Raw genomic sequence first — 23,532 nt, 5'->3', positions numbered from 1 at the left:
TCTGGGTAAAAGTTTCTATCAGCTGAAAGATGTCATCAGATTAGTTTAATGCAGTGGTGCACACACCTAGCAGGTTATAGACCATGAAAGCTAAAAGATCGAGGCTGTTTCAACTTTATTAATTATTCACCTTTATGCCCCTCTTTTTATCTTTTTGTTGGTGCAAGGTAGTATGCTGTCTAGTCCTGTTCTGAAAAAAAAAAAAAAAAAAGAAAAAGAAAAGTACTCACAGAGTAGTTTTCTCCTTCTTAATTATGGTAAGCTAATACTCTTTTAGATTTGTTTCAAGCAGATCCTGAACATGACATCAAAAACCTGATGGGCTCTTCTGTTTTTTTCTGCCTAGCAAAGTAAGATGATTCAAAGAGAAATTTTATATGTTTTCCCTTAATCAGAACTTTATGCTATCTAAGATATGCTGAAGCATTTGCCAGCTTACAGAGACCTGGAGCATCTTTTATGGTGTATGATAACTGGGAAGCCACTGTTCAGCTTGCTGGCCCTGGCACTGAGCTTCTCACTTGGATCACAGGGATGAAGATCATGCCCTGAAGTCTAAGGAATAGAGTTGCATCCTCCAGCTTTGTGGTGTATTTGTGTACCTCAGCTGCTAACCCAGCTAGAGGGGCAAGCAGAATTCCTATGAAGAGACATACTGGAAGATATTTCAGTTTCCCCTAGCTAATTAAAATTAAAATGTTGGTAATTTGTTACCATCAAACTACTAACGTATATCATGGGATTTTTGCTAAACCAATTTGGAAGTCAGGGTAATTTGAAGAACTAATTTCAGTTCTTATCTGGTTGTGAAAGATTGACAGTTGAATGTGATTTGGTTTTATCCCTGGGTAACAGATCATATGTACAGATACATATGTCCTGTCGTTTGGAGAGAAAAGCTTGAATACTTGAAAAAACATCTTCACATTAGCCCTATTCTGGCATGGGGTCATACCATTTCCTTCCTTATCTTTCAGAAATTACTACATACAGGAACTATTCAATTTTATAGCTTTTTAATTTTATGATTTTTAAATAGGTAGTTCTTAATATATATGTGGTAAGTGTTAAATTTCATCAAATAATCAAACTTTATATGTATAGTAGATCAAACTGTGTGCTGAAGAGCCTCCAGTGGTGGTAAGCATGAGTGCTGAAGAATGAAAACCAGCCCCCAACATATAGTGATTTAGAAAATGAGATCATCATAGTATTAAAAAAAATCTGGTCTTGCAACTTATACCTTTGGACAAATCTAGACAAGTTGCAGCTGAACAGTTTAGAAGAGAAACTTCTTTGTCTAACTGTGGACTGCATGCAGTTTCTGACAAGTTTATATTAAGATTTCTAACTACTCACAAACGTGTTTGTAACATGTTACTGTGAATTCTTATACAATATTCACAAGCTTTAGTTTTTAGCTGGTTTTACTGAATTAAGTGGATTTATTTCAGTTGCATAGACAGATTTAAAGAAATGTTCTTAAAATAAATTTCATTCTGTGACCTGTAGAAGTGATGGGCACATGATAAACATGATGGGTAGTTTTAGTCACACTGTAATGTAAAAAAACCCCGTATAGTTAGGATATATCAAAACCAAATGAAAATTTTAAATATTTTAGCAACACAGAAATAGGAGGTTGATATTTAGATAAGAAATCTGCTCTTCCCCTGTGTATTTTTTTTTTTTTTTTTTTATATTTGAACATAGTAATTTCTAAGACCTTGCTTGGAGAGATTTGCAGATGTTGATACATGTAATGTAACATGATTAATTAGCCAAAGCAGTTAAAATAAACACACTCCTCCCTCCCCCCCATATTTACCACTTAAGTGCGTGCTTCTATTACTGTAATGTTTGAGCTTTTCTATGGAAACACACAATTTTTTCCATTAAAAATTACAATTATTTTACAATTGTTAACTTCCCAGTTTTTGAAGAAATTATTGTAAATATTCTCTTTACTATTATGAGAAACTTATTCATTTTACTTGATACCTTTCAAAAACATGGGGAATTGTACTTGGTGTTTCAATCTGGATTCATGCAAGCTGCCAAAGGAATGACCACTCCTAAAATGTTTATGTTTTGGATTTTTTTTTTTTTTCCTGTTTAATGTTTAAACTGATACTTTTACTTTACTTTGAGTTAGCCTTTTCTTCATTCTTTGAGAAATAACATTGAAATTGTTTATTCATCGGCTGTTTTGTACAGTATGTGAACAAGAAATTAGAAGGAATCATATATATAAAACAGAATTCAGTAATGTAAATTGAATTTTCTAAATTACAAACATGAATTAAGTTGTAGCTTCAGAATGCATAATATGATTACTAGAATCATGGACTTATGCAAGAACAGAAAAAAAAAATAGAAAGAAATAGAAAAATAGAATAGAAAGGATGTCCTAAGTCTCCCTGAAGAACTGTACCCAAAACAGAAGTAGATTTTTGATAGCTGAAAGAGCGTTATTAAAAAAAGTGAGAAGCCTGGATACGCTTCTAATTATATTATTATGCTTCACAGATTCAGAAGCATTTATTTTTGTGTAGTTAAACAAGACGTGCCATGATTTTTTTTGGTCTTTTCCAAAGACGTATTTGTTTGTATTTGAACTAGCATCAGAGGGATGATATCAATCTAGTTTAGACTTTGGAAGTTGCAGAATACTTATGTTCAAAAGTAGATCAGACCCTCTACTGATGATGTGAATGGTGAGGCCACAACAGTTTATAAAAAGTGATGTTCTTCAGATAGTATTAACAGCAGTATGAGATCCTGCAGTGAAACAGAAAAGAGAAAGAAGAAGATACCATTCTTTTAAGGTTTACTAAAGCTTTTTGTAGATTCTTGAAGGGGAAAAGGAATGTTTATTGCCAAGGCTGGAAAATACAGACAAACTATATAGAGAGAGCTTTTCTCCTGAATTGTGTATTTATATAAGTTTTTTTTCTTCTGTGCACTGTCTTTAAGAAATTGTAGTTATTACAGGGCATTCTTGCCTAGCTTTTTAAAGAGCAGTACAAAATAATAGACTTTCTTTTTAACTATTTAGAAAGTTACTTAAAGGCTTACAGACACTTTAAGTCACCAAGAAAAGATGCCTCAAACTGAAATAACAATAGTTTTTAGTAGATGTTAAAAATCAATATAAACTTAAATCTAAAAGTCATCTGCCCTTCCAGTCTTTCATTTGACTGAGTGTCAAGGTGCAAGCACTGGGATATGTGTTTGGGAAATGGTCACCTACTTGGTTTCACAGAAATATTAGTTGCTTGAGATAATTTGTGATCAAAGGTGAGAAGTTTAGGGTAGACAAACACATACTTAAGCATTTCCTTAGAAAGCTTGGAAGACTTGTCCTTGTAAATTTAATGTAAAATACCAGCAGAGATGGTGAGGAGTTCCTACCTACCTTACTGGAAATACTCTTAACATCCTTTTGGCTCTGTGTAAGTCAGAAATTATCAGCAGGGGTAGTTGCAGAATCATCTGGTTGACAAAGTACTAAATTCTAATTTTGATTCCACATATCTCCAGATATTGCAACAAAATAAAGTATATGAGGTTGGTTTTTTTGTCATTTTACATCTTTGCGGGTCTCCTTTCTCACATATACCAACCAACTGGCTGTATATTTGAGAAGGACTTGTGGAAGCAGTGTAGCTACTCACAGCAGAAAGTACATCATCCAGCAAATATTAGTGGGATCAAGTTCCAGTTAGTGGTTAAAAGGCCTGGGGTGAATTTTGTGGCGGGGAGGAAACACCTTTGAGAAAGTAACTGCTGGTTTCTTTAGATTTTCCTGTATCGTGTTATCTGTTGTTAATAAGATGATAAAAGTAACTAACTCTTCAACTATTATGTGAAGTTTAGAGATTTCTAGTACTTGGCATGAAAGTTGAGTAACACTTATTTTTCTCTTTCTTATTGCAGTCAGCAACTGTTTCTGATGGAGGTAAGCTGGAGTTTGTTTTTACTTTTATAATGAAAAAGAATTAATTTTCTGCATTAAGCAACATAATATGTGGTAAATAAGGTGATGTATTACAAGGTGTGAGTCCAAAGTGGTGCAAAACTCTGTGACGTCTTTGGGAACTGTGCCAGTGTAAACATTGCAGGACCATGTTCACATACTTTCACTAATTTATTTGCATAATTTTTTTTGTGGCACATCTCTCTCTATATGCACGTTTTTATTATAACTAGGCTTCCTCATTCATAATGATAAAGAGGCAGAGCTGGTAGACTTCCATGTAATTGGATGGTAGATAAAATCTCATTCTCTGTTTTATTATCTTTTACATACTCTGCTTTTGAAGAGATATGCTCTAGCTCCTGAGTTGTAAGCTGTGTTGGTGCATTTGTTGAGGTTGAAATTCTTTACAGTGTGATGCACTTTGAGAAGGGGGTAAGTAATTTGATATTTGTAAAATCCCAGCATGGAGCTTTTGCAGTTCTGGACTACTTCTAAGTAAATTCCTCTTTATGTCACCTAAGCTTGTTTGTTTTGATTTTAACATGGCTTTAATGTTTTAAAGGATGTCCACTCTTTGTTAAACATTAGAAGATGATTTCTTGGAACCTTTGAAGTTAATCTGAAACAGTTTGTTTCCTTAATGGAATAAAGGATTCTGTATAGTTTAGAGTATACCAGAGATGGCTTTTCTCACTTGTCTTGCTTGGCAGGAGTTGGTCTACTTTATCCTGCAGACAAACTCACTTGCATACATATTATTACATTTGCTATTATCTGACAGCAGTACAAGACAATTTTATTTAAATATAAAGAGGAGAAACTGTGTTGCCCTAACTAATGCAGTGAAACTGAAGTAATGTTTTAAATGATAAGGATAATTTTTAATGTTACATGCAAATGTAAATGCAAAATTAGCAATACTATCCACAAAACTGTCGTGTCCAAATTTCTCATTCCTTGCAAAGCTAAACTGCACTTGAGAGAAAAGTTACTGGTTTGGTCCTTTTGACAGAGCCATTTTTGAATGGCTGGCTGACTTTGTCAGGTATTTTCCTTCTCTACTGCTGACACAGTCTACTGCTGTAGCAGTACTTCTGTCTAAAAGAGATGACAGACTCTATATTGTATCTGTCTTGTCTGCAAAGTGACAAAAGAAGGAAGCGGTAAATAATTGTGTTTATTCTGCTTTCTATTTCTAAAATGTAGGCAGTGCTTTTGTGAGGAAAACTTATTTTTCCTCAGATGTTACTTGTTTGATATAAAAATCAAGACAAAGCACAGACATTTTTTGTTTGTGTATATAGAATTAAGTTTGGGGTGTTGAAGGGCAGAAAATTTGTTTTATCTTTTTGAGCTAAAATGTAATGTAGTTGCATCTTGTTTCCACAAGGATTCTTGTTCCATGTCAACAGAAGTTATTTTACTTCTGTTGCCTATACAGACTTGGAATCCCTGTGACAGTACTCATATGATAGTCATTTGAAGGTTTTCATGCTTCCAGCTGAAAATTTATTTTAGAGATCTGCCTTATTTTCAGTTTTTCCAATATGACTTTTGTATTTTATTCCAATTCCATAAGCAATTGTTTCTCCACAATTAATCCTATACAGTTTTGTATAGTAATGAAATCTAAGGGCGATGCAGGTTTCAAAGGTGAAAGAACAGACAATAAGATACATGAATTTCTCTGCTGAATTATATGACCTGTTTTTTCAGTTAGTGCTGAAGATTTAACATGGGCTTTCTTTTCATTGCTAAATGGTACTTAAGGGGGGGGGGGGGTAATTTATGTAAAAAGCGGTAGTCAAACTATATTGAGTGATATTGAATCAATGCTTAAACACTGAGAAGTGGATTGGAAAAAATAAGAACTAGAGAGACTGTAACCAGAAAAAGTAAAATGAAATAACATCCAAATTAATTTAATTTACACCTACATTGAATAAAAAGCTCAGATTAATGTCTGAGTTACATTTTCAGGCTTTCACTTTTATTGAATATGTCACAGCACTGAAATTTTTCTGGTCTTCTCTAATCTCACTATTTCGTTGATAGATCCACAGATTTATATGTTTTAGAGCATGTCTACATTAGAGAAATTTTTACTAGTGTGACCATTAGTGTAGCAGTTCAAGTTTTCCTTCCTGGACTAAATCTTAGTATTAGTGCATATAGCTGTGTACTATAAATACTGTTAAACTTTACTCTGAGGAGGGAAATTTATGTGTGAAAAGTAATTATTATGTGTTTATATAGATCCTTTCAGTGTAATAGGAGTCATGACAGCTTTCTGTACATTTTTTTTTCAAAGGTCACTGAAGCCTCAAGTCTTATGGCTTTTATTAAATTAGAGGCAGGAACTGGAGACTGTCTACGTTTCGTAGCATTTATCTCACATGGTAACTTGTGCAAGGCTGGTGTGTTCTCATCAGCCAAAACTGTGCACTTGGGCTTTGCAAGATACGTACGATGTAAAAGATACAGGTATTTGAATTAGTGTTGTTTCCAGAGATGCCGACCAGGGGCAGGTCTTAACAGTAATTGATTTGCTTAATGAATTGCAGGCAACTGGAAGGAAAACTGTAATAATGCTTAGATGTGAGATCACTGCTATAGATCAATTAATCTGCAGCATCTATGCACTATGAATAGCAGAAACAATTTTATGTTACTACAGTGACCTGTAATTAGCAGATTCCTCCTACTTCCCATCTTGGCTGACTGTAGGAATAGAGAGAGTGTGTACACTTTGTGCAGGCTGTGGCTGATGTTTTGAGCATTGTGCCATCTAGATCATCACAGGGATGATCAACAGTCTCTAGATAATATCTGACTTGGGCTGCTGATACCTAGACGGCACTTTAGAAAGGGGAAACCTTAAGGTTAAAGGACATATAATAAAGTACATAATAATTCATCTCCCAGGCAGATGGGTGGTGAGGTGTCTGAGCTACTGCGAATGTCTAAGTCAGTTCTTACCTGTTATTCCCTGCAGAAGTCAGTTCCACAAAGCTGATGTCTATTATTTCAAGCATAAGTGTTACTATATGCATGTCTTTTTCCTAAGATACTACTTTGCTGTAGTTTCTGCTCATTTTAGTGTGCATCACCTGGAAAGAATTTTCACAAGGAAAGGCATTCTTAAAGACTTTTTTTGAAAAGAATCTGATGTTTACAATAATAAATAATGTAAAGCTATTTTAGAAAGTAACTAGAGGACGTAAAGCAAAAAGTCCGCAATGAAGTCCAAAACGAAAACAAAACACTATTTACACTTACTACACTATAAATACAGATGTATTATTAGCTCCAACAGGTATTTGACTTATTTCTCAGTTACACTGGCAGCGCGTGCTTGCTGTAGCTGTGTGTTCCACTGTAACATAAATAATTCAAGTTCCTTTAGCAGCAGTGGCGAAAGGTCTTCTCTTTAAATTATTTATGTAGCATTTTATAATGCTTTCTGTTAAGTATGCTATTGCTTTCCTCTGCTTCAAGCCGTGAGGGTAAAGAATCAGTTTGTTTAGAATGGTGCTAGAGGCTACCAGGAATTGCTGGGGGGAAATGCAGTAGCTTCCCTTATCCCAAAGTTGCAGAGGAACAATGTGCCGTACAGTAACCCAATGGGTTCTAGGACCTTACAGCTGAACTTGGTATGGATTCAGAAGGATGGCTTTCAGTGAAAGGCTTGAAGTATTTGATTAAGTGGCACCACTGTGGTTCTTATCAGCTTTACCCAGGTAATGTATTTAGTCATTAACTGAATATTTAGTGAATAACTTAATTATATGAATGTACACGTTCCGATGATTGCAAGAAATGTCTAGATTCTCATGATAATAAAAAGTATTTGTAAGTTGAAAAGTGCATATGGATTTCATAAACAAATTAATACAAAAATATCCTTAATTGCATTCAGACTTACTGTTTTATATTATTTAAGTCAGAACTTTCAAGGTCATCTTATCCAGAATACTTTCAAGATTTTAGTTGAATAAATGCCTGCATATTCCTACATAATGCTGTTTTTTAAAAATAAATGAAAACAAGACCCTCCACAGAATGTGTAAACACAAAAGGTATAGAGTATTCTGTGTCAATTCTGTATTTGGAGAAGGTAATAAATAAAACTGAAAGAATTTGCACAGGAAGTAGTATTTTCTTGGTAGGTACTGTTCTGGGTCTTGAACAGAACAGAAATAAATTTAGGTCCCCAGGATTTGACATGCTTGAGTAAGGAGCCTCCTTGTACAGGTAACGCAAGATGAATCAGCATTGCACACAGTAAGGAGAAAGGCAGGCAAGCATTAGGAAAATTCATAACGTTGCTAAATTGTCTGTACACCTGAATTGGGATTTTCATGGTAAACTCTTCTGGCATTCTGAGATTCCCAATGTCTAGTGTTATTTTTTTTAAACACTTAACAAAAAGGAGGAGGCAAATTTACACAACAGCTTTGTGGCTAGAACGTGTGAGGGTGGGAATCAGGGTTCTAAGTTTTGTCTAATGATCATCACAGAGTGCTCATTAGACATAATACGTGACTCATTTGGAAAGTTTCTCTATTCCTGCTTTCCAAGGTGGACTTTGTGCACCTAAGAATGCATGAGTTGTCAGAGTCAGGAAACCTGACACTGAAGTTTTATATTGGAAACATTCCTCTGCAAGGGGAGTGGAGCAGGTATTGTGGCTCATACAGTCTTCATTTAAGTGTGATCTGGATCAGTTGTGTACTAGTGCTGTGGTTGGTGAGTGGCCTTTCTTTCATTCTAACCTACACTAGGCTGTAACTGTTTTAATTGCAACTGTTGATCTGGGTGGTAAAAGAAACTAGAATAACCAAGCCTGTTCTGGGAAACAACTTGATTCTGTGTTGTTTTCAGGTTGACAGGTACCCCACCAGAAATCTCTATAGATTTTAAAAGCAAACTGTCTGCATTTTTGCTTTGAGAGAAAACAAAACAGTGTCAGGGTAAAGTATGAATTCACATAGTTTTTTGGAAAACATCTGAACTGGCTAAATAAAACCCACCAGAACAGACACAGTTTACTGTGAATGAGCAATCCCTTCATGCCGCTTTAACACAGTGGAGGACCTGTGCCAGTACCTCTCAAAGCTGTTGAAAATGCAGTCTTATTTTAGTTCATTTGTTTCCACGGGACCTCCAGAGTCGGCAGCGTAGCAGAGGAGCGAGAACCCTCTGCAGTCTGGAGCAAATGTACCTCTGACAAGCTGGAGCGGGCGAGGAGCTGCCAGCCACTACAGGAGCCAGGAGTCACCCGCGCGGGCCAGCGCTCCAGGACTGTGCTCGCACCTGGGGCTTCCTGCCTGCCACAGGGACACCGAACAGCCACCACGCGGAGGGAGGAAGGTCAAGCTGGCCTGATAATGACTGCTGTGCCTGCTATTTTTGCAACCCCCTCTGATTCCTAAGGCACTGTGATTTGTGGATTGAGTTGAACACTTTCTGTGGCTATTCCCTAATTTCACTCTGTCAGCCAAGTAGGTTTAAACAGTTTGGTATGTAGGCTGAGTTTACTTTTCTGATTTTGCTCTAAAGGAACTAGTAAATCTTCATCATTCATCACTGGAGAATGCTGGGGACTGAACCCTCTAGGTATGAGGTAGGATCTGAAACTGTTCCAGATCTGTCAAGAAGTGGGTGTCTATTTATATCCTGGACTGTAAAATAAAATGTATCCACCTGCAGAGTTAAAGTGAAATACTTCAGATAATAAATTTAGATATAATTCTCTTCAGGTTCACATTGGCTTCTCTCACAACAGTTTCACTTTGGTGACAGGTATTCTCTAATGAATCTAGCAGCTGGCTTCATTATGCTCTCATATATCTTAAAATAAAAAGTGAATAAATATTTGTTAGAAGAGAATTTGGTATTATTTGCTGAAAGCTTTTAATTAGCTCTGATTAATATTTTATATATGTTTACATTAATAATTGCTAATCCACTTTCCATTGCATTTGAAAAGTCATGACAGTCTGATGATTTTCCAACTGACTGGAAAAGAGGAAACGTAACCCCATTTTTAGAAAGGGGAAAAACTAAGACCAGGACTACTACAGGCCAGTCAGTCTCAGCTCTTTGGTTGGCAAGATCATGGAGAAGATGCTCCTGAAGGCTCTGCTAAGACACATGGAAAATAAGGAGGTGATTGGTGGCAACCAAGATGTCTTCACCAAAGGCAAATTGTGCCTAACAAATTTGGTGGCCTTTTAAAACAGAGTTATAGCTTCAACGAATAAGGGAAGAGCAACCAACATTGTCTACCTGGACTTCTGCAAAGCGTTCAACACTATCCCACAAAACATTCCGGTCTCTAAATTTGAGAGTCATGGATTTGATGGATGGAGCATTTGGTGGATAAGGAATTGGCTGGATGGCCACAATCCCAAGAGTTGTGGTCAATAGCTTCATGTCTAAGTGGAGACCTGTGATAAGTGGTGTTCTTCTTTGATTCATACTGGGATTGGTGCTGTTTAACATCTTTGTCAGTGACATGGACAGTGGGATCAAGTGCACCCTCAGCAAGTTTGCAGACAACACCAAGCTGTGTGGTGTGGCCAGTGCACTGGATGGAAGGATTACCATCCAGAGGGCCCTGACAGGATTGAGAAACGGGCCCATGCCAACCTCATTAACTTCCACAAGGATAGATGCAAGGTCCTGCACCTGGGTCGGTGCAATCCCAACAACAAATAGAAGCTGAACAGAGTACGGGTTGAGAGCAGTCCTGAGGAGAAAGACTTGGGGTGCTGGTTGATGAAAAGCTCAGCATGAGGCAACAAGGGGTGAGTGCAGCCCACAAAGCTAACTGTATCTTTGGCTGCATCAAAAGAAGCATGGCTAGCAGGTCAAGGGATGTGATTGTCCTCCTCTACTCTGCTCTTGTGAGATCCCACCTGGAGTACTGCATCCAGCTCTAGAGCCCCCAACACAAGAAGACCTGTTGGAATGGGTCCAAAGGAGGGCCGTGAAGATTATCAAGGGGATGGAATGCCTCTTCTATGAGGACAGGCTGAGAGAGTTGGGTTTGTTCGGCCTGGAGAAGAGAAGGCTCTATGGAGACCATGTTGTGGCCTTCCAGTATCTGAAGGAAGGAGGTCTACAAGAAAGGGCTTGTAGTGATAGGACAAGGGGTAATGGGTTGAAACTGGAAGGGATTAGATGTAAGGAAGCAGTTCTTCACTGTAAGGGTGGTGAGACACTGGAACAGGTTGCCCAGGGAAAGCTGTGTGTGCTCCATCTCTGGAGGTGTTTAAGACCAGTTTGGATGGGGCCTTGTGCAGCCTGGCCTGTTGGGAGGGGTGTCCCTGCCTGTGATGGGGTGGGATGTGTGGGTGTGAAACTAGATGATCTTGAAGGTCCTTTCCAACCCAACCCATTCTATGATTCTATGAATATGACAATCAGGCAAAGAAAAATATTTATAGGCTTGATGTGTTATTATGGTCCTTAAATATTATCCTTGTTGAAAAGATAAAGTTTCATTTTCATTCTTTCCTAATCTAATACTGTGTCTCTGTCTTATTTTGTCTTGAACAATAGCTTTTTTTTACAGAAGTCTGCAGTAGTTAACTGTTACATCTTAGTAAACATTTCTGAGCTACAAAATACATTAAAAAATTAAATTTCAGAACATTTCTTAAAAATATTTCTAATCTTCGCAACAGTCCTTACAACTTTTTCTTACACTTGTGACTATCTTTGAGTGGTCCTTTTTTCAAAGTTCATACTTCCAGGGAGAAACAGTAAAGTTTTGTACAATAGAATTTAGAAATGCAAAGTGCTTTGAAATATATGTAACAGAAAAGGACACCTTGGGAGATCTTATAAAGTAGTAATTTAAGTGCAGTTACTCCCTGCCATAGTTAGTCCAGGTGATTAACAGAGGAAAATAAAAAAACAATAAAAATGTCCCTGTAAAGGATAGGCCATTTATTATTGATTGTGAGTTAATCACAATTCTCAATCAGTTGACATTTATAGTGAGCTGTATATCTGCTTTTCCATGTGGCATAGAATTATTAAAAATATCATATATTTCATTTAAAGCTATTATTTCTCATATCTATTGCTGCTTATTTTTCCAAGAATTTAATATCTGCTTTGGTTTTTTTCATCCCTTCATCACAGAATCTTCTTCAGTTTGGTATGTCTCTAGTGCAACCTGTACTTCTCAAAGCAAGCTCCATTATGAGATCAGACCAGGTAGCTCAGGGCTTTGTTTAGTTGTGTCTTCACAATTAATTAAACCTCAGTTGACCTTTGTGAAGTGTGTAAGTGTGCATCTATAAGTACAGCTACACCAGTTTTACATTTCTGTGAACTGAGAGATGAAGAGAGTGGTGGTTTGTAAAAGGGCATGCAACAAATACATGACAAGTCTGAGGGTAAGGACCCTGCTGTGTATGCAGTTCCCTCTTTTACTAAGAGCAGGCATTTCTTTTGCCTTTCCACTTCTGTGGACAAATGGTCACTTTAAGAATTTTTTATTTTTTATATATATTCTGTTTACTGATAGGTGACAAAGATGATCTGGGATTAATACTTGAAATGACTAGTTACGCTGCTATGCAAGGTTCTGTTTTCCTGTATTCTCTGTGGGTTCTTGTTAATTTGCATTTTGGAATACAAAAAGGGCTTCTGTTTATTTCCAGACCTAAAGATTCTCATAAATTCTGGGCTTGGGATCCCTGGATTATTGTACCATGTTGTCCCGAGTCTGGAAGGGAGTCATGGATCCCATTTTTATCAGAAAACTGTTGAGGGTATATGGTTTGGGCTCTATTTGCCATGAATGAGGAAATCATCCATTGCTAGCTCATTTTCCTTAGCATTCTCCTCAGTTGACTCCTTTCCTAAATTTTCACTAGTTAACAGGAATCTTTAATTAGCATGAAAAACTTAACAGAGATCCTTTCTCTGCTGGTTGAAGTGATTGTGAAATTTGCTTCTATCACTAAGCTATCACTAGGTTTTTGGCCACTTTTTTGTGAATGGTGGGGTCTTGAAGGCCTGCTGTTTTCCTTGGGAGATCTTATGAAGGAGCGCAGTCTGTGGGGTGAGGAATGTGAGCAGAAAATTTTGTACAAAATACTTTGTTTTGTGGAACAGAAAAGATTTGCTTTTGTGCCTGCCCCTTTCACTTCTGGCAGGGGGTTTTATTACACTCCTTTAATTTTCTTTGCAGTGAAACAGAAGAAAATTCGAGAGATGTTTGGGTTGTTTTTTCTATGCAGGTACTCCTAATAAAAAAAGGGCGGGGGGATATTTTGAAGTCTGCACTGCTGTGAGCTTCAGCAGGAGGTGTGATAAATCAAGTAAACAATGCTGAAGAGTAAAAAATTAATAATGGTTCGTTAACAAATTTGTTCATTTTTTTTTAACAGAGCTGAATAGTACTGACTTAAAGGACTGCATCAGTGAGAACAGCCTGAGTAGCAATGCTAGTCTGCCCAGCGTCCAGAGCTGTCGACGACTTCGAGAAAGAAGAGTTGCAAGCTGGGCTGTTTCATTTGAGAGGCTTCTTCAGGATCCTCTTGGTGTTAAATATTTCTCGGTAAGTTCTGAGGGGCAGTAAGAGGCCTTCCAGAATACCCGATACTGCTGTAGTAGTTTCCCTGTTTTTTTTTTTCTTCTTTCTTGACACTCTCCTTACGCAGGACAAGAGAGAGTTCTTTCTTACAGTTACCTGCACATCTTCATAAGTTAGCTAGTTCATGGTTGAGCAAGAGCACATAGTAATACACATATTGCCATGAATTTCTGGAAAACGAAACTTTCAGGTAAAAATAGAGGCTATATTATGCTTTGTATCTGAACTTTTAGAAAGCTTCCCCATTTTGTAAAACAATTACATGTTGTTATATCTGTGTGGCCTTTGTACAAGAAAAAGACAGTAATTACAGGAGTTTCCTAAGAATTGTTCATCTCTTCCTATTTAGCTACTGAAATGTTGGAAGCCATGTAGAAGATCTTTCTTTTTCAGTGATATAGTGTCTTTTTCTGCAAAAGGTTTTTGAATTTTTATTTTTGGAAGTAATTAAGGTAGCTAAGAGCACTGGTTAAAGCTGTGGCTTGCAGGAATAGTGTTGAGTATTTGCAAAGCATAAATTAAGCTTCTTCACAGCACATTTATGAAGTAAATAGCACCATCTCTGTTTTACATGTAAGGAAATTGAGGTGTATACACTTTTGCATTGTTGCATTGAGAGTATGTTGCTGTTTCTGAATATGTTACACAAGGACAGTTTGTGCTGCTTGAATAATTTTCACAAAAAGAATATAGAGAAACCTGTGGTTTAGGGGACATAGATTATTTGAATCAGCAGTAACTCAAAAGTATTAAAATATCACAATGGTTAAAAAGCAGACTTCCATCTTAAGTGGTGTGGGGGCCTGAGAAACACATTAACAGTGAACACGTGTTTGAGGAAACAGAGAATGTGAAGGCAGAATAATATATTCTGGATGTTATGTCCTCTATCTTTCCATTTTTTGTAGCAGAGTAGCCTAAGAGTTATTAACTTTTTTACTTAGATACTGAGACTTCTTATTAGACTGAAAGAAAAACTACAATTCTGACCTGATGTTAGAGTCCACCTGGAAATGATCTAGTTTGTGGGGGTGCTACTGTAAGTTTAGTTGGCTTTTCCAATTACTTGTAAGGCATCAGTAAACTCCTGTACTCTTAAGAAATCGCTGCAGTAATTTTTCTGTACAATGCAAGTTCAAAACATTAAAACTTAGAAAGTAGTTAATGTCATTTATTAAATTTTCAGCTAAAAAGGCTGAAATCACATTTAATTTCAGCAAAAGGCAACCTCAGGTATTCAGGAAGTTTTATATCCCTCCCCCTGCATTTTATTCTAATTAGAATTTATTTTTATAAGCATTGCAAAAGTGCATGTGTTAAAGAAATACTCAATTTAAAGAACAATTGGGGAATTGTTGAAATTTATTGAGTGTACCACCATTTTCTTGTGGCTCAGGAGAGATGTGGAGCCATTGCTTAGATTGACTTGCAACCTGGCTATCCTAACACTGTGCAGTTGCAGATTTCTGCCAGTGTTCAAGAAGCATCAGCATTTAATTCACGATTACACAGTAAGCATCTTGGTGCATTTGGGATTCAGCATGCATAGGCCTTTCCTGAGGACAGCTTTGTCACAGAGCAGGAATTTGCTCTCTCAGAAGAAGAGCTTTTGCATGTTTTGCAAATACTTACATTTTGCATAATAGTCTGCTGATTAGAGCAGTCATCCAGGAAATGAGAGACCTGATTGCAAGTTCCCTCCTCAAGTGATTCAAACCAACATCTCCAGCCTACCAGCCATGTGTGACAACTGCTAGGCAACACAATGTTCCAACTGGTGCACCACTCAGCCTTCCTGATGAAGCTGAATTGTCATACAGCCAGCTGTGCCCAAATCATGTGGCCAGAAAGCAAGCAAACCTAAGAATGACTGTAGATGATTCGTGGTGAAGGCACTAAGTAGGGAAGCAGGTAGTTGGGTTCCAGTTCCTGCTCACTAATTTGATTCTCTTTTAGTCTGTAATTATATGTAAAATGCAAAAATGTCCCCTGACTACTCTCCGGATTGTCTTTTATGTGTTTGGTGTCTCAAGTTAGGTATCTGAAGAACTTCTAGTTTAAACTGAGAGCTTGCTAGTGGGTTTAGACTGCCTGTATTGTAGTTTATCTCAATTGCTTTCTTACAGTTGGAGTCCCTAAATTCTATGCAAATCTTAAAAGCTCAAATCAAGTTAAGTTTTAAGTAATTCTGTGAAGATGTGTCTTACAGTGCTTTCTTGAGACTGCCTTGTATGTTAAGGAAGGTTCAATGATATCAGTGTGACATGAGTGAAGGTTGTGGCTTGTGGGCTGACTTAAAATTTCCAGTTAAACACTGATACCTAAAGCTCTAAAGTATAAACAGTTATTGGTCCAATTACATGGTTGCCTAGATAATTTTTGTAGAGGATGGAGTTAATATAAATAAATACTTGTATTTTTTTTCCCACACTAATGGTTGAAACCCTTTGAAGAAACATATACTGATAGAATATTGAATTGCACAGATTTGAATCCAGGACAGTTTGTGGTTGTACTGAATGGGTTCCCAGTCTTCATTTGGACTTTGGGGTGCTGTAATAGAAATGTCCTGATTATTGTGTGTTGTACTGGGAGATTTATTATAATTTCTGTCTAAGAATGTATTTTCCAAGGAGAACCCATGTAACCACATTGGCAAGCAGTGATAACAGATTTTTTTGTAGTTGCCATCAGATTTGGAGAGATGCTGTGATGAATACAGAATTGATTGCAGGTGCTGCTTGATAAACATCTACTCTATTATACTAGTAAAACTGCAGTTATAGACAGCCAGTTTACAGTGTAATTTTTAAATGTAGTTATAAATTATTTAAATTTTTATTAAAAGTTTATTTACTGTTTTATACACTACTTATCATGGATTCGAACTTCATCTTTGTACATGCAAATGATTTGATTGTAACTTGATGAGTTTTTCCCAGTTGCGTACATTTAAAAAGAAATGAGAAAGAGGAGAAGGACGAGCAATATATGGGACATGTATTGATTTTTACTTCAGAAGAAGACTGGACTGTGAGACTGATTGAAAAGCTACCATTATGCAAACGTAACAAGCATTATAAATATGTTGTTTGAAGTGGCAAGTAATTTCTTTTCTTTGAGACATTTATTTATATGTCTATTTTTCCCCTAGGAATTTCTACGGAAAGAATTTAGTGAAGAAAATATTTTATTTTGGCAGGCCTGTGAATATTTTAACCATGTACCTGCACATGATAAAAAAGAGGTAAGTCAATGCTGTATTTCAATACATAGTGTTGCTTCTTCAAAAGTTGTTACTTCTTCATGATTATTGAAACTATTAGAGCTTTGCTTGGTCTTTGTACTGTGACTCTACTAAAACAGGTTTGAAGCCTCAGTCTAATTTTCTCAGTCCCCTGAGAGTACTGTCCTAATCTTAAGATGTTCGATATATTCAAACTGCAGTGAAATGCACAGGTAGCTCTGTAAAAATGAGCTAAAGTGTACTGGATATTGAAAAGTGTCCAACTGTGCTAGCCCAGTGCAGGGAAGCACAGAGCAAGTTAATTAACATGTGAAGGAGAGACAAAAATTAGCCTCTGTTGTACTCGTTCAGGTAGACTGACTCCACTAGCCAAGGTAATGTGTTTATAACTAACTTAGATATATCTGCTGCCATAAATGTAGTCACGATTGCTCAAAAATAATGAGAACCTCCACCTCATCCTTTTAAGATAGTCCTACACTGGTCAGGAAGTTGGAATTTTGAGTTTTGTGGAGGCTGGCAACACTTCTGTATGCACCACAGGCATATCTAGTCAGGCTTACACTGTGGAAATGTTTTCATCTTTCCCTCTTTGCCCTTTTGTGGACCATTGAGGTTTTTTCCTCAATTTCTTCTGCCTTTGAGCAACATATTTTTGGAACACCACCCTTAAGGGCTCTGAGCTCAGTTTGGTGTTTTTTTTTCATTATTTTCAGAATACAGATATTTAAAAGTAAACAAGTTAATAGTAGATCATGAATGGTTTTGACTGTAAATATCCATATATATGCTTATATTTTTCTAACTTCTCGAAATTGAAGCTTAGAGGATGTATTTAAATAGTTGCTGCTGCATAAGAGCAAAAATCTAAAATCTAAAAAATCTATTTTCATTTGTAAGACAACTTTTGATGTTCTTCACTTATATTACTTTCATATTTGATTATTTTAATGTTTATTTTGATGACAGTTTTTACAGCTTTAGAAATATTTGGTGAATATTTATAATTTTAAATAAAAATATTTATATGCCTGAAACCAACAAAAGCTGTTAAATGAAAAATGCTTATATAGTAAGGAAACTGGAATGGCTGTATATTTTTGGGTGGAACATATCAGTGTAACAAATGCCGGTCTAAAAAGTATGCTTTTAGAACAAACACACATTTAGCATTTATTTTCTGTAGCTTTCTTACAGAGCTCGGGAAATCTTCAGTAAGTTCTTGTGCAGCAAAGCTACAACCCCAGTTAATATTGATAGCCAGGCACAGCTGGCAGATGATATTCTCAATTCCCCACATCCAGATATGTTCAAGGAACAGCAACTTCAGGTAACCATAGATAACTCAACTGCTGCACATTTATGTCTATTATATTTTCCTTTGAAGTGCTTTAAAATCTGTAAATGTATATGCTGCATATTTTACTATCCATAAAAAAGACCTTGAAATCAAGATCCTATAGACTGTTAGCAGAATAGATATAGAGGCTGTATAATGGAAGGCTACTTGACAGTTTCTCTGTACATTTGCACGTGTATAGAAAGTTATTGTTAACTAAAAAATAATCTCAAAAATACTGTTATTGAAATGAAGGTTGAGGGTAAGTAAATAATTCCGTGTGTTGCAGCACTATTGCGTATGGTGTTTGCATATGGTTGCTTATTTGTTTCCTTAGTGGACAATTGTGTACACGAATACTGTGTAATTTTGGTTAAAGTGGTTTGTAAAATATGTCTGTTTTATTAAAGAAGTCCTCTTATGGTTTAAGAACTATCAGACAAAGAACATGTTAAAACTGTTGGTGTCTGAAGACCTCTGAAGTGAATATATTTTAAATAATCATTGATGTTCAGAGCAGAACAGTTATGTAACAACAGGATACACTTTACATTTTCTGTAGAATTTAAGTTTCTTCTTTTTGCTCCTGAGTAATCTCTTTGGTAATTCTCACAGCCTGACAACTTATTAGCAGAAATAATTTTGAGATCATGTCACTTAGAAATCAAGGATATAACTTTAACTGCTTAAATAAGGCAGGTCACAGTCTTAGTTTTTGTGCAACCTCAGACCTCATGTGTTTGGGGCAATCTGAGCAGGTGGGTATGGTATCTTCCTCCATCTGCATAGTGGGGATAGAAAGGTAGGTCTAACTGCTGGTCTGGTAGCTTCTGGTGATACATCTACCTCCCATGCACATACCAAGGCCTGAGGCTTCTGTGGGAAGTTCCAGTCACAATCTTCCCAGACATTCTTTCCGTGCATTTCTTATCTTGACTTTGTGGAGCCCATGCCTGAATTCCTCTTCATCCTCTCTCAGCTCTTTGGTGGAGATGTTCTTATGAGTCTGGTGACTGTGCTGGTGCAGATTCACCGTCTTTGAAAACACGGTGTCTGTAAGTTGGGAGGGCTCATAGTGGGTGAAAATGCTGATGTGAAGTGCTGCACTGGGTCTAATCCCAGCCACATAGCCTGCCTGGACAAAATCTGCTTATCTCAGATTGTCCATGCCTCTGTAGTTCTTCCATCAGATCTATGAATCTGGAGGCACATTCCTCCCACTGATAAATTAGGTGAAGCAGGATGAGTTACTTCTGCCAAAGTACGGGGCCTTGCAGCCCAGTATGCCAGCTGAGGTACTAGTAGTGTGCTGCCTGGCTGAGGTCAGTGCTGGATAATTAATTGCCTTGATGGCCTTTTATATCTTGGTTTTAGCCAGTGGTGGTTCTGCAGTGCATTGCTTTTGTGGTCCTGGTGGGTGGTACAGCCTTGGGAACACAGAACTGGAGGTGTGTGTAGTTAGCACAACACACCTGCAGGCTGTCAAACTTCAGCTTACGGTGGTGTCACCATACTAATAATGCAAAGGCCCTGCATTTATAGTCTTTCATAAGATTTTTTTTTTTTTTTTTTTTTAGATTTCAACACTGAGCATAAGGTGTAAGGGTCCTGATCTGTGGTGGTCGTTGATAAATGTTATGTGATGCTGGGGAATAGGGAGTGTTGCTGTAAGGCTGCAGTGGAAAAGCACATGTTTGGAAAGCACCACTGAAGCCATTAGCTCTCAACACTGCCTGTTGGGAATGCTGGTCAAAGGTGCTTTCTGTCCACAGTCTGACAAATTTGCCCTGGATCCTGTTGTTAGAGGTGCTGTAATATGATAATGTGGATGTAGCCAAAAATCATAGAATTGTAGAATACCAGGTTGGAGAGTACCTCAAGGATCCAACCTTTCTTGGGAAAAGCATGGTCTAGACGAGATAGCCCAGCACCCTGTCCAGCTGAATCTTAAAAGAATTTACCACTTCCCTGGTGAGATTATTCCAATGACTGATTGTACTTGTTCTTTTCCTCTCAAGTCCAACTGGAATCTCCCCAGAAGTAACTTGTACCCATTATGTCTCATCTTTTCCTTGTGACTCTTTGTAAAAAGGGAGCTTCCATCTTCTTTGTAGCCATCCTTTACTGGAACATGGTGATAAGGTCTCCCTCCCCTAAGCTTTCTTTTCTCAAGGCTGAACAAACTCAGTTCTCTCAGCCTTTTCCTCATATGGCAAATTCCTGGTCCTCTGATCATCTTACTGGCCATTTTCTGGACTCTTTCCAGCTTGTCCACATCTTTTTTTTTTGTATAGGTATAGTTAGGATTTCACTGCTTCTTAGAAGAACAAGTATTTTGAGTGTTTCTGGATGCCAGGCAGTGTAGATTACTTGAAGTAAACTATTTTTATTCTTATTTTAGTATCTTCATGTAAAGTTGTGTGAATGTGTGTAAGTTTTTCTACCCTTGTATATATGTAAAGTTTGAAGCATGCTTTTTACAAGCTGTATTTCTCTTTCTAATTTGTAAGAACAAGAAATACAAGAAATAGCACCTGCTGGATTTTTGCAATGAGCAAAAGTCATTAATCTGTATAAATGAATATGATAACGATGCTAAATGTAGGACATTGGGGATGTAGTGTGGGCTAGCAGTGTAGTAGGGCAGATGATGATCAGCGCAAGGTAAAGTAGTTAAACTGTCATCACTCTGTCCAGCAAAGTTAAAAGGTTAGAATGTTTTTGCTGTATTAAGTATCTACAGACTTCATCTCCCCAGTAACTCTCTTTATGTCTCTTAGGAAGAATAAAAGAAAATATTGCAGAGAACTACCTAGCATGGAATAACAATTTTATCTTCGTTTGTTGCTAGATTCTGTGACAGGAGATAACTCTGAAAAGCTTTGTTTTTCATCCTGAAACTGTATTAAATTTAAGGTTTTTAAGGCTAGATGCATTGTAATAGTGTCATATCTTGGGACACAAATTGCATTTAGCTTAAAATGTTGTTATTTGTTGAGTGTAACCTCTATATGTTTTGTTTCCTTGAAACCTCAAGGACAGGTGAAGTATTTTCTATTTTTTAGTTGGCTTGGTTTTTTGCATCTGTTTTGGTATGTGCATGCTGCATTTACCATTTTTCCCCAATAACTACAAGTCTGAGATGGGGACATTTTGATATCTTGTAAATGCTCTCTGTATTTTACACTGTTTTGACAATACACCACATTGTTATTCTTTTGAGTTCAGCTGAACTCCAGAAATGTTTCTGAGCTGTGTGCATTATATACACTCATCAATCTGTTGAGCCCTCACCCAAAGACTACGTGCCCTCTGAAACTAGTTGGCTTTTTGAATTTTGCCAGTGTCCCTGTGGTTATTTTTCATAGCAGGAGAGAGAGAATCCCCCTTTGTGAGAAGTTTCTCAGGTGGGAAGAGTCACTAACACCAGATTGTCTCTTTGACACTACATTGAGGACACATTAGTCTTTGCACTGAGCAGTTTCAGCACATTAACTTGGCAAAATTCATCCTACAAAAGTACTTTTTCCATAGCTTACCATGTGGAAAACAGCTTGTTAGGGGGCCAGATGAACATGACGGGTAGCACCTAAAAGGAACTGGGAATATCTGGGGGTAAGACAAGAATGTAGAAGTCATCATTCAGTTTGAATTAGATTTCTGTGACACTGCAGCATCTTGTGGTTTGGCACAAAAACTTTGGGTTAATGTTTGTTGAGAAGGGCGTCTCTGCACCATCTGAAAAGTCACTTCCATACGCAGCTGGGCCACTGTGGCTTAGGTATGGACTTCACTGTAGACTTTTGGGAATGCCTAACCAGTTGGATTGCACATGCCATTCTTCACTTGTAGGGAATTGGTCATGTCCAAAGAAGAAGGCATTCATACCGTTTTTTCAGATATATTACTGGAGAAGATACAAAGGTCAAAGTATGAATTCACTTAAAACTATAGCTTTCCAAAAACAGAACAAGAAATGCAAACATGGTTTAGCATTTAATAAGGAAATTTTCTTCCTTTACTTTCATAGGTTTAGCTTTGGCTAAATTAGTCCCAGACATTTGCTCCAGGCCTGCTACAGAGCAGTTTCCTTCCTATGTAGTTAAAAATAAATGTTGGTCTTCCCCTGAGCAGACATTTTATGTAAACTTTTCTTTTTCAAGGTCTTGATTTTACAGCAGCTTGATTGACTGACTCTTCCAAACATATTGGTCTTTTTTTTTTTCCCATATGATTTGCCACATAGCTATTACATAATATGGTAAAAGGACTCTGCCCCTCCCTGCGTCAGTAATTAGTCTCGTATATCTTGTACCCGTGCATAACTTTGCATATTGTGATTATATCATATTGCTGACTTTTATACCATAAACTTTATTTTTCACAGCTACCTTAAAACACACATGTATAATTTCATCCTGTCACATGTAGTACTGATGTAATAATCTTTAACAAAATTTAAAATGGGTAGTTTGCTATGAAGGTGGTGTTGTCAAGACTCTACAGCATCTCAGCTCCTCATGCACTTTTCATCAATCATAGCATTTTTCTGAACCTGTGCTATGGAAATAGATCAAATTTAGTTTTGCTTTGAATCGGTTCACTGTATTTAAGCAGGTTTAAACAGTAATGCCTACTGCTGTTTACAGGTTAATGTCCTAAATTTTGTGGGAGTTGCAAGTTGTGAAATAGCTTCATTTTCTTGATGTAGTATTTAAGCTTACGTAACCATTACCCCTTGCATTTTAATTTCAGATATTTAACTTGATGAAGTTTGATAGCTATACTCGCTTTCTGAAATCCCCCCTTTACCAAGAATGCATCTTAGCTGAAGTAGAAGGTCGTCCTCTCCCTGATCCTCAGCGTGTGCCCAGCAGCCCCACTTCTAAACACAGCATCAGTTCAGAGAAGTCCAATATCTCAACACCGAAAAAGGTTTGTATTGCTGTTATTTGAAAACTATGTTCTGAATGTTTTTCAAGGTCTGTAGACGATAACATATAAATCGCAATTAGAATGTTTGTTTGTTTAATGGTGCTGGCAAATATAAAACTTTTATTCAGGATTCAGGAAGATACATTTTTTTTTTTTAATCCGTACCCTTGAATCAGAATTTTAACTATTGAATTTTTGAATATAATTTTAAATCTTTGTTATTACTTAAAGATATGTGCACAAATAAAAAAAATAGGATTATTTAATGCATCAGTTCAGAAGCTTATTTTGACTGACTGTTGCAATTAAGTTGTGTTATTTTAGCCTTTGCTGAGAGTAGACATTTTATCAGAAGTTACCAAAGAAGGCTTGACTTAATCCAATTCCTCTTTGCAGAGGATAGTTTTTTT

General features: G+C 36.9%; 1 protein-coding gene across 1 annotated transcript in view; it reads left to right on the top strand.

Annotated features, from left to right (window-relative positions):
• RGS12 (regulator of G-protein signaling 12) overlaps positions 1 to 23,532 on the top strand; it is a gene marked incomplete at its 3' end in the record, with an annotated part of 68,264 nt that overhangs the window by 32,824 nt on the left and 11,908 nt on the right. The window contains exons 3-7 of the mRNA XM_008937179.1: positions 3,940 to 3,961; positions 13,396 to 13,565; positions 16,756 to 16,848; positions 18,035 to 18,178; positions 22,943 to 23,122. Of these exons, the coding sequence (XP_008935427.1) occupies positions 3,940 to 3,961; positions 13,396 to 13,565; positions 16,756 to 16,848; positions 18,035 to 18,178; positions 22,943 to 23,122 (609 nt within the window). The remainder of the gene's footprint in view (positions 1 to 3,939; positions 3,962 to 13,395; positions 13,566 to 16,755; positions 16,849 to 18,034; positions 18,179 to 22,942; positions 23,123 to 23,532) is intronic.

The sequence above is a fragment of the Merops nubicus genome, unplaced genomic scaffold (assembly GCF_000691845.1).
Source record: "Merops nubicus isolate BGI_N331 unplaced genomic scaffold, ASM69184v1 scaffold12930, whole genome shotgun sequence".
Classification (NCBI taxonomy): domain Eukaryota; kingdom Metazoa; phylum Chordata; class Aves; order Coraciiformes; family Meropidae; genus Merops; species Merops nubicus.
The sequence above is the reverse complement of the archived record's forward strand: the minus strand, read 5'-3'. Positions and strand labels throughout refer to the sequence as shown.